This window comes from Athalia rosae, chromosome 8 (assembly GCF_917208135.1).
Source record: "Athalia rosae chromosome 8, iyAthRosa1.1, whole genome shotgun sequence".
Taxonomy (NCBI): Eukaryota; Metazoa; Arthropoda; class Insecta; order Hymenoptera; family Athaliidae; genus Athalia; species Athalia rosae.
The window spans coordinates 390260-403237 of NC_064033.1; the positions used below are offsets into that span (position 1 = coordinate 390260).

Genomic DNA, 12978 nt, shown 5'->3' on the forward strand with positions numbered 1-12978 from the left:
TAACGCTCGGGTGAAAACCTCGGGTCTGCGCTGAGAACGGAACCGCGAGGATCACCGTCGATTCGAAAGCCGCCGTACGGGTCCCTCCGATGGTCTCGGATCGCATCGCGTTACACATTACAGTGGATTTTCACGCAATGGCGAGAAGACATCGCGAGAGCCTCTTGGGAAGTAACTCCGGCCGAGATCGTCGAAATTATCGTAGCGTGTGAATTGCGACGAGTTTCGTCGGGTGTAAAACGACTCGTTGTTACGGTAGGACCGAAATTCAACGAACATCGCGTCGCGTCGGGTTGGGTGCGAAATAAATGCATAGAAATGATTTATAAACGATAACATTTTCATTCAACAACAAACATATGACAAACCATCTATACGTGGATATAATTTAACAACAAGAGGATCAATTATTCACAATAAAATTATACAAACGTAACAAATCGTATGAGGGTATAAACTAGCTGGTGGAATGGACGATGAGCCACCGATGGGTTCGTGCGATCGACGGTGCGAACGGACTCGCCGAGTCCGATAGTCGGGCGAACATTGTGCCGCAGCTGTTCGCGTAATTGTTATCGATTTGTACCTTAGTTTTTTTTTTCTCTTCGACGTAACACCGGACGGCGATGACGTCGCGAGAGGCTCTCCCGGCGTTCGAAACCCGATCCGGCTCGGCCTGCTTTTTTTAGAGTGGGTAAGGTGCGACTCCTGCGTGAGAATTCCTCCCGAGATATCGGAGTGAAAATATCGACGAACGGGCTCGGCACGCTTTCACATGACGGCGCCGATCGTGTGCAGTTTCGACTGGATCGGAGTCCGCGTCGGATCTCCCCGTGATGATCGATCGCGCGATCGAACCGGCTTACTTTTTGTAATGGTATCCGCTGAATCCGCCCGAGCTGCCGCCGCCGCCGCTGTAGGAGTCACCGTGACCCCCGCTGTGGACGTCGTGACCCGAGAAGCTTCCGCCGTACGAGCTGAATCGGCGAAGAAGGGGAAAGTCGACGTTTAATCGTGCATTGCCGTAGGCTCGGATCGGCCGATTTGGCGATAATTACCTGCCGCCGGATCCACCGTCGTGACCGTGATCGCCGCCTCCTCCGTGACCGCCGCCCAGATCCAGACCTGACCCGGTGCCGATTTCGACGCTGTGGCCCGAGGCGTAACCCCCTTCGTGTCCTCCGTATCCACCGCCTCCGAAACTACCGAAATTACCGCTACCGTGACCCCCGCCGTGTCCACCACCTGCGAGAATATATGGCGTTTACAGTCCGGTTTCGGGGCGATTCCGCTGTCGCACCAGACACGTACGACCGGTTATAAAGAAATGGGAACGGGCAAGTTTTGCCTCACGTAAGAACGACAGCGTTCGCGCGATCCTCACCTCCGAAAGAGCTCACGTCTCCGTGACCTCCCCCGAATCCACCCCCTCCGTGATCTCCGAATCCTCCTCCTCCGTAACCTCCCCCGAATCCACCCCCTCCGTGATCTCCGAATCCTCCTCCTCCGTAACCTCCGCCGAATCCACCCCCTCCGTGTCCCTCGAATCCACCTCCTCCGTGACCTCCGCCGAATCCACTTCCTCCGTGTCCTTCAAATCCACCCCCTCCGTGACCTCCGCCGAATCCACCCCCTCCGTGACCTCCGCCGAATCCACCCCCTCCGTGACCTCCGCCGAATCCACCCCCTCCGTGACCTCCGCCGAATCCGCCCCCTCCGTGACCTCCGCCGAATCCACCCCCTCCGTGACCTCCGCCGAATCCACCGCCCAAAGATGGACTCGTTATTTCGACGTGTTCGATGTGCGACTCGCCTCCACCCCCGTGACCGTGTCCGCCGTCTTCGATGTGCTTGATTATCTTCTTCTCGTGGTGAATCTCCTTGACCATCTCCGGTAGATGGATCTTGATGTGTACACTGAATTGGGAAAATTTGACGAAATGAGCGACTCGATAATGCCGCAGATAGAAATCGACTCGGTATACGGATTCCTCGTTACTCGAGCGACGGGTGGCGGAGAATCGGTTGCCGAAAAACTGACTTACTGTTCATGTCCGAACGACGCCGACGCCGCGGCTATGAGTCCGGTGAGAAGCGTCGCCGCGAAGAGCGCGCGAGGAATCTGGAAGGGATGAAGAAGAAAAGTATCGTCAACGGGCCGATCGCCACTACGCCGATCGAGACGGTGTCGCACGTGCCTCGTGTCTACCGCCCTCGGATCGGAGGTGTTAACCGCCCCTTTCAATTACCGACCTTGTTTAACGTTGGCGCCATTGCTCGGGCGATGGCTTCCACACGCGTTTGCGGGTTGCTTCTTCGCTGTTCGGATCCGCTCCTAGCTACGGTTAGCTTCGAACTGTTACGCATATGCGGTGAACATCGCGGGTATATATAGGAGCGCGAAGAAATGCGGAGAGGTGTTCGCGAGATGGTGGGAGGGCAACGAGGCCGAGAAGGGCCGCCGCACGGCCCAGAGGGGTCCGTTCCCGGGACGGAGCGGGGACGACGGGGGCAGGTCTCTCCCGTCGTCGACTCCTCTCGCCTCCCCTCTTTCCGCGGCTGCTCATCTTTTCTCGAATTTCGTCTTTTCCCCTCGTCGTCGTTCGATCCTCCCGAGACGGCAGGCGGGAAAGGTCGAGCTCTCCCGACCGGAGAAATTCGCACCTCCGACGCGCGGGACGCGACTCGCCCGCATTTTTTCCCCCCTCGACAACGACGAGTGTCGAAGCCTCCGACGCGAGGCGACACCCGATTTCCTCTTTTCCGGGTCGCCCGTAGAGCCTCATATTTTTTCGCTCCGTTTCCAGAGAGTTCACGGTCAATGTTAATTTTCTGCAGCCGCCGGCGCTCTTCCCCGACCCACCGTAGAAAGTCAAGTTCGTATCGAACGATGTACGATCCCACGAGGTTCTTCGCCACCGCTCTCCGAGAGAGAGAGGCGGAGAGAGGGAGAGAGGGGGAGAGAGAGATCACCCATTAGAGATTGCTCCTGACACGTACGAGATTCATACAACGCGGTTCCTTGATTTCGCGAGAACGCCGATCCCCGATCCCCGACCCCCGATATCTCCGCAAATCATCGAGATCCTTGGACCGGTAGTTTTGCAAAAATTTCGAACAACATTTGCGTATTTCTCTCGTTATCTCTGATGTTTTTTTTTGCATTTCTATCGCCTCGCTCCGACACGGCGAGTCGCGTCGTCGGACGTACTCCGTCGCGCGTGGGTATCGTACGTCGATGGGGGGGAACGATGCGGTCGAGAATCACCGGGAGGAATTCCGAACGGAGCTCCTCGTTGAATTCCCTCTCCCGAGTGATCTACTCGCGTACGCGCGATCGTACCAATTTTAATCGGGATACGCGTACACGCGTACACGGTCACGAATTCGCCTTCCGCTCGCACGCTCTTCAGCTGCGCTTATTACAAGCGGAACGAAAAAGAAAGCGAGGCACCTCTTCCGTGAAGAGGAGGCGCCCGCGAGCCGCGAGATCTCGCCGGACGGAACCAACGAATTCCGATCCCAGGATCGCTATCGCGTCCAACGGTACGAATCCACTCGCGGAACAATCCCTCCCTCCTCCGATCCGCTGGGACGGCAGCCGCGTCGCCTTCGATCGTCGTCGTCGTCGATTTTTCGTCGTCGGGATTCGGGAGCGCGAACATCCGAGGCCGAAGCCCCAAGGTCGAGCGAATCGGTAATCGCGAGTGCAACGAGACTCGGAACTTTTGTCGCGTAGGCGCATCGCGGTTTTCACTTTCGGTCGCCCGACGACGCGTCTCCTCGAGCATCTCGTCCGACGACGATCCGGGGCGTGAAATTTCACACGCACGGCGTACGAGTGCGAGTCGATCGCGACGCATAGAAAGCCGGTTCGCATTGTCGTGCGTCTGCAAGGTTCGCATCGTCGGGAGAATTCCAGTAGCCGGGGGGATCGGTGGCGGGGGGGGGGTTGGGCCACCCGCGCCGCGACGTCTCGTTCTTCCGGTTCGCGTGACGAGGTACCTCGCGTACGCGTACTCGTTCAAGATCAGGAACGGCAGCTGGCTGCACTCGGCGGCATTCTACGAGTCGGCGGTGAATGGTGTGCCGATCCATCCCCCGCCGCGGTCCTCGCCGCCGGGTTCGACTTACTTTCTAGACTTTCAAACGGCCGACGTCTCGCAGCGAAAGTACTCGAGAGGGATGGGATGGGATTCGGGTGACCGTGACATTCGACGCCACCGTACGTACGCTGGTTTTACTCGCAACGGCTCCGCTCGTCGCGACGGACTCGCACGACGGCGAAAGACAACAGACCGTCGCAATTCGGGGACTCGGCTTATTTACTGATCGGCGAACGCCGGTTGACAATAATCGAACATGTACAGAATAAATAATTGCGAGGGGGGAGCGTCGACGGACGTCGAGCCCTCCGAGCGATTCGAATGCCACCCGCGCCGCGCGCGACGTCATCCCCCGGTTGTTTCCGACTCCGGCGACTCCTCCCGCACCCTGTAACCACCTCCGCTGCCCGCAGCCCCCCAGGTGGCGATCGGCCGATTTTCCCCCTGGAATTTCGCAAGGCCGCCGGCGTAAGGCCAACTCCTCGCGAGCATCTCGATCCTCGCCATGTACTCCCCCAGGTCGACGGTGTCCCGCAGCACGACGGGGGTCATTTTTCTTACTTCCGGTTTGATCGGAGCAACGGAGGACTCCGGGGGTCCTCTTCGCGGATGCGGGGGACAGGCGTCCGCGGGCCGATCGAAGCTCTCGTCGGTGGCTCCGATCGATGACGGGAACGGGACGTCGTCGGTGTAGCCGAGGTGGTTCTCGCCGCCGCCCGAGAATCCCGGTCGTCCTCCCCTCGCTTCGCCTCCGAACTCGTTGTCGGGGACGTAGGCCTTCCCGTACGAGATCCCGTAGGATAGGCCCTCCCCGTGCGGGATCACCACGTGATCCGCGAGCTGCTGCGGATGACGGGGGACCGCGAACGGTGAGGCAAAGTTGCGTTCCTCGATGGGCCGGGGAAGCGAGAGAACGACCTTTTCTCTGAAACGAGTAACAATGAAGAGACGCGAATCGGAAGGAGTGCGTCGTACGCGGGAGTTCGAGCTGAGAATGAGAATGAGAAATTCCGACGGGTTTCGCCACGCGGGAGTCTCGAGGCCAGTTGAAATAAGACTGCTCGCGTACATCGGAGAAGGAGTGAAAGGAGAAAGGCGGTCGGCAACCGTGACAAAGGGGATAATTGAGCCGATCTTGCCGTTTCGTGTTCCAAGAGCCGCGGCGGCTCGGTCGTTGACTCGATCCCGACGATCCTCCTTTCCTCCGACTGCGCGACGAGTGCGATTACAAGTGGCACCGAGTCCCGGCGATCCCGATATCGCGAGCGGATATACCGGTTCGCTCGACTCGCGTGCGGCGATTCGGCAATAGGATTCACTTACGCGCCGGATACCGTTCGTACGATGGCTCCGAGTCCCAGTGCCGCCAGTACCACCTGGGGATTCAGAGACGATCGATAATGGGCAATTTCCGGCCGATCGTGGCGATCGGCGAAACTTTTCCGTTACCGCGAGCAAACTCACCAGCGTACGATGCGTTTGGCGGGCGATATTCGCACCGAAAGTTCCGCGAGGTCCTTCGAACATCGCGTTGCCTGATGGCGATCCCTGCGAGCGGCGACAACGGGACGAGGTTGCTCCGCGGTCGGATGTCGAGTGTCCTCGCGCTCTCGGAGTGATCCAGATATATACGTAACGGAAGCCTCGGTTACTCGCCTGTTTCTCTTTACACGCTACAATTGGCGAGAAAAAATTTAGACTATGAAAGGAACAGCGCGGATAAAAAAATCAGCAAAGCGACACCATCGCGGCTGAATGCCGGCGAGGCGATCGCGCTTCCGACTATCCCCCGCTCGATTCCGCGCGAGCGGTGAACGAAAAAAAATTAGCGCAGCATCCGACGGGAATACCGGAGCGTCGACGTTTTACTCGCCCCGCAGGTGCCGAGCGTACGTCGAGTGCGAGGGTGCGGGGCCGGAGGCCGGAGGACGGAGGAACGGTGAGCGGGTGTCGAAACTGCGCTCTTTCGTTTCACCGGAGATCGAAGGCTCGTGTGACCCGATTAGCCGCGACTCGCCTCTAAAAAATGTCCCGCATCATCGTCCGCGATTGTCGCTGGGATGCGGTCGGTCCCGGTGCCACGGAGCGATCGCTCGATAGAGGAATACCTGCGTCGCGCGGGCACTCGACCGTACAAAATCGAGACCGAGAGAAAGGAGAGGGAGTATCGGGTGATTGGCTCGGATCGATAACGATAAAAATATGAACTCTCCGCGGCGTGCGATCTTGATCTTGGTACTGTTCGCCTTGACCCCGCAACGGCGTAGGAAACCGTCCAGCCGTCGACGAGCGGAGGGGCGGAGGGGCGAAGGGGCGGAGGGGCGGAGGGGCGCAATGCTAAATCGGTGAAAAGACGGTGAAAAGAGTGAAGGTGACGGCGGTCTCGGGATTCGTACGCGCGGCGATCGTTCGGATGAAATGAACAATTCTCAACCCGGCAATCAATTCCAGCTGCCAACCGGTGCAGTAGCGTGGATATCCGATCTTTTTTGTTTCCTACACCTTTCACACGAGGCTTTCATAGTCGAGCTTCGGTCCTTTCATTTTTACGAATCTATCATATAAAAGGAGTCCGGTCGCCGTCGTGAAACAGATCAAAGCCAAGTGGACGAGAGCGTACAGCTGAGCGGCTATATTTCCTGCAACCGGGTCTCGACAGCAACGCGCAAGATGATCCTCCGCGTTTCGGTGAGTCGATTCGAGCCTCGTCAACGGTGGTCCGCGCATCCCGCGACTACCTCACCTCCGGAATCGGAGGTGGACCCCGTACCGAATTCAACGAATTTCTCCGTCTTACTTTTTCAGTTAATCGTCTTCGTCGCCGCAACGATACTCCGCAGCTTCGCTTCCGCCGGAGGCGGTGGACACGGTGGACAGTAAGTCGTCGGCGATGCCTCCGCCACCGCCTAACGTATTCTAACAAATTTCTCACAGCTGATCCGATTCATTCTACAGCGACCACGTGGTGATACACGTCCCCTACAAGGTCAAGACCATCCATCACACGCACACGATTACGAAGCACATTCACCACGGAGGCGGCGGAGGTGGAGGTGACAAGTACGAGGTCCTCGGCTACACCGTCGGTCATCCCATCGATCTCGGTGGCGGCGGGGGTCACGGTGGCGGACACGACTTCGGCGGGGGTGGCTACGACTTCGGCGGCGGTCACGGGGGCGGCGGTTTCGGCGGCGGTCACGGGGGCGGCAGCTTCGGGGGTTCCGGACACGACTTCGGCGGAGATTACGGCGGAGGATGGGGCGGTGGTCAAGAGGAATACGGCGGCGGACATTAATCCCGCTCCGTCGAGTCCCGGCGATTTCCCCTCCCGCTCGCACCCCGACGGAGGTGTCGATCGACGCCTCGTTCGCGTACAATTATCAAGACTTCCCGACTCGCGCGCCGAGTCGTTCCCTCGCAGACCCCCGCCTCCGTACGGGCGCGTGGATCGCCGCAATTGGCGTATACCTGTACGGTAAATGTACCGTGAAACCTGACTGAACGTAACCAATATCACTCATCGCACCTGTACCTATCGCTTATGTCGTTATCGTTGTTGTTGTTAATGTATTCTCGTGTATGCGTGTTTGTGTATATTCGTTTTTCTACCTGATTGAATAAAAATAATCCACCAAATCGATCGACGGATTATCTCGCACCTCATACTCCGACCGGGAGAACGATCGGTGACGAGGATTTATTTACAGAGAGCAAATACCGGTGGCCGCGCCCGTGCGATCCGGCCGATCGCTCATACAAAACGTACAAAAATGGTGAAAGTAATCCCGACGTCGACGACACGTTGCGGGGACTACGTCGGATCCCTCACTCGGCCCGGAGGTAGCCGTCGCCCGCTCCGTAATAACCGGGATCGGCGCCCCGGTCCCCGGAACTCTGACGATCCCTCGTCGACTCCGCGGCGATCCCGTGGTTGTCGAAGGACTCGTCGTCGTATCCCTGCTCCAGCGCGTCCGCCTCCTCGAACTTGGCGTCGTAGAAGTTGTTGAGGTCGCTCGACGAGAGATGCCCCGTCTGCGAGCGATGCCCCTTACGGTAGCCCTCCTCGTACGATTCCACGTAGGGCTCCCCTATCTCGTTGCCGGGGAGCTCCGTTACCCCTCCGAGGTCACCGGGGACGCGCGCTATCAACGACTCGTACCGCGGCGGATCGTACGAATAGCCGACGAAATCGCCCCCTCCGCGCAACGTCCCGCGGGGATCGACCTCCACGTTTTCATCGTTGCCCCGAATTTCCTGGCGGTGTTCACCCGGGTTCCGATGCGGACCAGGTGCCCCGACCCCCGCCGGACGGACGGGGAGGCGAAGGTGCGCCCGATGTCGCAGCTGTGCGTAAGGATGAGTCGATTGCTCGTGGTCCTTGAACCCCGAGGACTCGAAGTGGTGATTCCGATCGTGGCCCCCGTGACTCCCGTAGGAACTCCAGGCATTCCAGTCCTCCCGGTGACTCTGTTCGTGGTGCGTTTCCTTCTTCTTGGGTGGCGTTTTTTTCGACCCACCGCCCCCGTGTACGTGGACGAACACGGTTTTCGTGTGGATGTGATGCTTGATTACGTCGGGGACGTGGATCCTGAAGTGCACGCTGGAATCGAACAACATGCCAAATTATCGCCGGTAAGCGAGACCCCGATCGGCCGATTATTTTACGCCGTTGTACCTACTGATGTTTTCCACCCCCGGCACCGGCGAGCACCCGGTTCATCAGGAGAAGAAACGCCACTTCCGCGATTCTCTGCAACGAATCGAATCGAGATATTAACGATCCGCACCCGATCGGCCGCGCGACGATCCGCGATTCGGCGATTCGGCCGTTTCGCCGATCTCTCACCTTACCATGATCGTTCAGGTGCGGGCGGACGAGCCGGAGAACTGCTGCGGAGAGACGCGGATCCTGCAACGATCGAAATACGTGTGCGCCGAGTCTCGTTACTCATCGTTTATAAGCGCCATTTTTTTTTATTGACCATCAAATTTTTTATCTCGCCGTTTACGAGCGAGAATCCGACGGAGAGTAGTCGAGCCGAACGCTTTCGCCGTGCCACGGGGGATACTCGGTTCTCCGTACGGCGATCCCGCCGTTCGATCGGCCCGATTGTCTCGGTCGGTGCCGCACGACGTGGAAATTGAACCGCGAACGGTGGATACGCGAGCCGTGGATAACTCGGGTAAAAACTGCGGCGAACGGCAGCTTTTGCGGTGCGGTGAAATCTTCTCGAGACTTTTCGCGAATCGATCATTTTTTTTTCCACCTCGAGACAAAGTCGTACTTGCTCGTTCTTGTCGTTCCCTCCGTCTGTTTGGCGTTGTTTTATTCGTTCACCTTTTTCTCGCCTCTCGTCCGGCGATGATCGAAGATGGACGCGGGGTTCGGTACAGACGAGCAAGAAAATCGTTCGCAACGCGCGACTTCGTCGTTCGAAACGACACGACTCGCGTTCGAGGAAAAAACTTTGACATCCTTCGGCAGTCGGTCGATCGTAGCGTGAATATTCGTTTCGTGCGACCACGCCGCAACGTCTCACGTAGCGGAAGAGAAATTTCGAACAAGCTCGAGAGTTCGGTTCGAGAAACGTGCGGTGTTATACACGGACCTGTACCGTGACGACGAGGAAGACGACGATGAATCCAACGATTCATCTGCCGAATTTGTTATTGCTATTCCGAGGAGCGCAAAGCAGAGGACCGGAGGAGGAGCGTCGGTTCATACGTGGTATACGTCACCTACGCACCATGGATCGCCCCGACGGACGTACTTGCAGGTCTCCCCTACAAGCAAGGACCCTGAGGTAATCTAATTTTATTCGCTAATTTTTCAGGCCCCTTGTACTCGTAGAATAAATAAGGCTCGGGTAGTTTTCATACGTTATACGACCGAGGTGAAGGACGGCATAGTGTTGTCATTTTATTGAAACCATCGTCGGACTCGATGATCGTATATTACAATCGTCGGTATGACAAGTACAACTGGGACGCGTTGCAAGGTCTGAGAGTCAGCTCCTCGATTTTAGTGTCGAAATGTGCTGCGCTGGACAATCCACGTGCAAGTATTGTCACACCTCGTACGAGCGATGATCGGACGGATCTTCCGGGCGTTGGTAATTCTGGCCTGTTGAATCGAACGGTTAGCGGTAATATTCGAAATCATCGCTCTCCGGGTGAGCGTCCCCGTGGTCCTTGCTTTTGTGGTGGTGGGGGATGATCTTGTAGATCGTGTGGGTGTGTTTCACGTTTTTCACGCGGTAGGGGACGTTGATAATGACCTTCTTCCTGTAAGGGAGCAATCGGAATCAATAAGGATCCATACGTATGGGGCATTCCACGACAAACGGACAACTTTTTCGACGTCTCGTCAGGTCTCGCAAGCCATGCTCAGACTACTTGTCGATCCTACGATTAAAAATTCTGGAAATATTCCATTTTTTATCCGAAAATCGAGAAGATCCGAAAGGATACCCCTTGGACATTTTTTTGATTTAGGAGCCGAAAATAAAGTATTTTAAAAATCGATCCCATGACATTTTTCTAACGTATTTTGATCTCAGGAATCCAAATCTAATAAATAATTGATCTATCTGTAAAATTGACCGAGTTATCGAGATTTTATCGGTTTTTTTACAATAAATTTGAGAATATCTCCTCGTCAAAATATTCAGACTTCTCAATTCACCAGCGAACCCGAGTTTGGCTGGAGTCAGCGTAGCCAGCAGCGTAGCGCTTTGTTGTGAAACGTCACCTTCAGGGCTGAGCAGAGGTGACTCCCCACAACAAATCCCCTCGCTCGTGGCTACCTGACTCCAGCTAAACTCGGGCTCGCTGGTAAATTGAGAAATTCGAATATTACGACCCATGCGTGGATTGCAAAGAATCAAAGTGGGTCTACGACTAAAAGCAATCGATATGTCTTAATTTTTTTGCTCCCAACAGCGAATAATTGATGATTACTCGATCGATTGCATGAGTAGATGATTTTGGCTTTCAGATTTGAATTCCTGAGCTGATTACACGTGAGATTACTCTTGACAAACCAAAAAAAAACTGATTTTTGGGCAAAAAAACATCGATTTTCGAGCAGAAAAAAATCGATTTTTGGGCTAGAAGTAAAGTGGTTTAAAAATTGATTGTATTACACTTTTCTGAAGTATTTTGACCTCAGGAATCCGAATCTAAAAGAAAAATTGACCTATCTCTAAAATTTATCGAGTTATCGCCAATTTTCAGCTTTTTGGGGTCGGAAAAAAAAAATTTATTTTTTAATCTATATTAATGTAATTTGAGCTCAGGAGTCCGAATCTGGAAGAAAAATTGATCTATCTATAAAATTTATCGAGTTATCGCCGAAATATCGCATTTTTTTGCATAAATTTGAGGATATCTCGAAGGGAAAAAATCGTAGCTCAATTTGGACAACGGATTCGTGTTCCTGAGGTCAAAATACATAAGAAAAGTGCCATACGATCAATTTAAAAAAATAAAAATTTTTGGTCAAAATTTGAGATTTTTCCAAGCGGTACCCCTTACGATTTTTTCAAATTTTGACCAAAAATTTTTATTTTTTTAAATTGATCGTATGGCACTTTTCTTACGTATTTTGACCTCAGGAACACGAATCCGTTGTCCAAATTGAGCTACGATTTTTTCCCTCCGAGATATCCTCAAATTTATGCCAAAAAATGCGATATTTCGGCGATAACTCGAGAAATTTTATAGATAGATCGATTTTTCTTTCGGATTCAGATTCCTGGGCCAAAAATACATTAATATAGATTAAAAAATAAATTTTTCATTTTTCACCCGAAAAAGCTGAAAATTTGCGATAACTCTGTGAATTTTAGAGATAGGTCAATTTTTCTTTCAGATTCGGATTTCTGAGGTCAAAATACGTCGGAAAAGTGTAATACAATCAATTTTTAAACTACTTTACTTTTAGCCCAAAAATCGATTTTTTTTTGCTCAAAAATCGATGTTTTTTTGCCCAAAAATCAGTTTTTTTTTGGTTTTTCAAGAGTAATCTCACGTGTAATCAGCTCAGGAATTCAAATCTGAAAGCTAAAATCATCTACTCATGCAATCGATCGAGTAATCATCAATTATTCGCTGTTGGGAGCAGAAAAATTAAGACATATCGATTGGTTTTAGTCGTAGACCCCCACTTTGATTCTTTGCAATCCACGCATGGGTCGAAATATTCGAATTTCTCAATTTACCAGCGAGCCCGAGTTTAGCTGGAGTCAGGTAGCCACGAGCGAGGGGATTTGTTGTGGGGCGTCACCTCTGCTCAGCCCTGAAGGTGACGTCTCACAACAAAGCGCTACGCTGACTCCAGCCAAACTCGGGTTCGCTGGTGAATTGAGAAGTCCGAATATTTTGACGAGGAGATATTCTCTGAGGAATATTCTCTGAGGAATGAGTTGATTAAAATAGAACCAATCGGGTTTTCTTAATATTTTCGTTCTGAACAACAGAAGTGGTCGATATTCTAATCGTGTTAATACAAAGATTTTAAATATTAATAATTTCAGGTCAAACAAAATAATTTTGTTATCCATCGTGATATGGAAAATTAATCAATAAATTGTCACTCTCCCTTTTGTAATGTATCATATCGCAATGCATGAAAAAAAAAAAATTTATTTGAATTTTTTTTTCTCCGTTTTCGGTGCCTCTGACTCTGAAACAAGGCCTATGCTTCAGTACAGGCGAAATGGGACAGAATTGAACTCGCTGAGTATACTTTCAACCATATATGTAACTACTGAATTTTTACATATTTACTTTCTTAAACGGTTTGCGGTTACATAGAATTCGCGGAAAAATCACTGCAAGGGGATGCCGCCAATTAGGTGGACAATGGGTC

General features: G+C 53.4%; 4 protein-coding genes across 4 annotated transcripts; 1 reads left to right on the top strand and 3 right to left on the bottom strand.

The window, feature by feature from the left end:
* Positions 1-322: 322 nt before the first annotated feature.
* LOC105683900 (glycine-rich cell wall structural protein 1.0-like) lies at positions 323-2404 on the bottom strand. Its single transcript, XM_012396872.2, has 5 exons — positions 2254-2404; positions 2046-2122; positions 1385-1917; positions 1059-1245; positions 323-977 (listed from the first exon to the last, which is right to left on the bottom strand). Exons 1-5 carry the CDS (start codon positions 2365-2367, stop codon positions 863-865), a joined length of 1026 nt encoding a protein of 341 aa, XP_012252295.2. The 5' UTR covers positions 2368-2404; the 3' UTR covers positions 323-862.
* Positions 2405-4307: 1903 nt separating this feature from the next.
* LOC125502100 lies at positions 4308-6310 on the bottom strand. The gene is made up of 3 exons (XM_048659824.1): positions 5571-6310; positions 5430-5482; positions 4308-5031 (listed from the first exon to the last, which is right to left on the bottom strand). Exons 1-3 carry the CDS (start codon positions 5631-5633, stop codon positions 4452-4454), a joined length of 696 nt encoding a protein of 231 aa, XP_048515781.1. The 5' UTR covers positions 5634-6310; the 3' UTR covers positions 4308-4451.
* A 324-nt stretch (positions 6311-6634) lies between these two features.
* Positions 6635-7742, top strand: LOC105683901 (glycine-rich cell wall structural protein-like). Its single transcript, XM_012396873.2, has 3 exons — positions 6635-6794; positions 6912-6982; positions 7062-7742. The coding sequence occupies exons 1-3, from the start codon at positions 6777-6779 to the stop codon at positions 7399-7401; spliced, it is 429 nt and encodes a 142-aa protein (XP_012252296.1). The 5' UTR covers positions 6635-6776; the 3' UTR covers positions 7402-7742.
* Positions 7743-7748: 6 nt separating this feature from the next.
* Positions 7749-9044, bottom strand: LOC125502099. The gene is made up of 3 exons (XM_048659823.1): positions 8958-9044; positions 8786-8856; positions 7749-8706 (listed from the first exon to the last, which is right to left on the bottom strand). Exons 1-3 carry the CDS (start codon positions 8958-8960, stop codon positions 7932-7934), a joined length of 849 nt encoding a protein of 282 aa, XP_048515780.1. The 5' UTR covers positions 8961-9044; the 3' UTR covers positions 7749-7931.
* Positions 9045-12978: the final 3934 nt, after the last annotated feature.

Excerpts from the sequence above, each read along its gene's own strand:
- LOC105683900 (XM_012396872.2), bottom strand. The coding sequence starts at position 2,367 with ATGCGTAACAGTTCGAAGCTAACCGTAGCTAGGAGCGGATCCGAACAG. Across the intron at positions 1,918-2,045 it reads GCGTCGTTCGGACATGAACA|TGTACACATCAAGATCCATC; the intron begins GTAAGTCAGTTT and ends TTCCCAATTCAG. Across the intron at positions 1,246-1,384 it reads AGACGTGAGCTCTTTCGGAG|GTGGTGGACACGGCGGGGGT; the intron begins GTGAGGATCGCG and ends ATATTCTCGCAG.
- LOC125502100 (XM_048659824.1), bottom strand. The coding sequence starts at position 5,633 with ATGTTCGAAGGACCTCGCGGAACTTTCGGTGCGAATATCGCCCGCCAA. Across the intron at positions 5,483-5,570 it reads GCCAAACGCATCGTACGCTG|GTGGTACTGGCGGCACTGGG; the intron begins GTGAGTTTGCTC and ends CTGAATCCCCAG. Across the intron at positions 5,032-5,429 it reads GTACGAACGGTATCCGGCGC|AGAAAAGGTCGTTCTCTCGC; the intron begins GTAAGTGAATCC and ends TACTCGTTTCAG.
- LOC105683901 (XM_012396873.2), top strand. Across the intron at positions 6,983-7,061 it reads GGCGGTGGACACGGTGGACA|CGACCACGTGGTGATACACG; the intron begins GTAAGTCGTCGG and ends TTCATTCTACAG.
- LOC125502099 (XM_048659823.1), bottom strand. Across the intron at positions 8,707-8,785 it reads GCCGGGGGTGGAAAACATCA|CGTGCACTTCAGGATCCACG; the intron begins GTAGGTACAACG and ends GTTCGATTCCAG.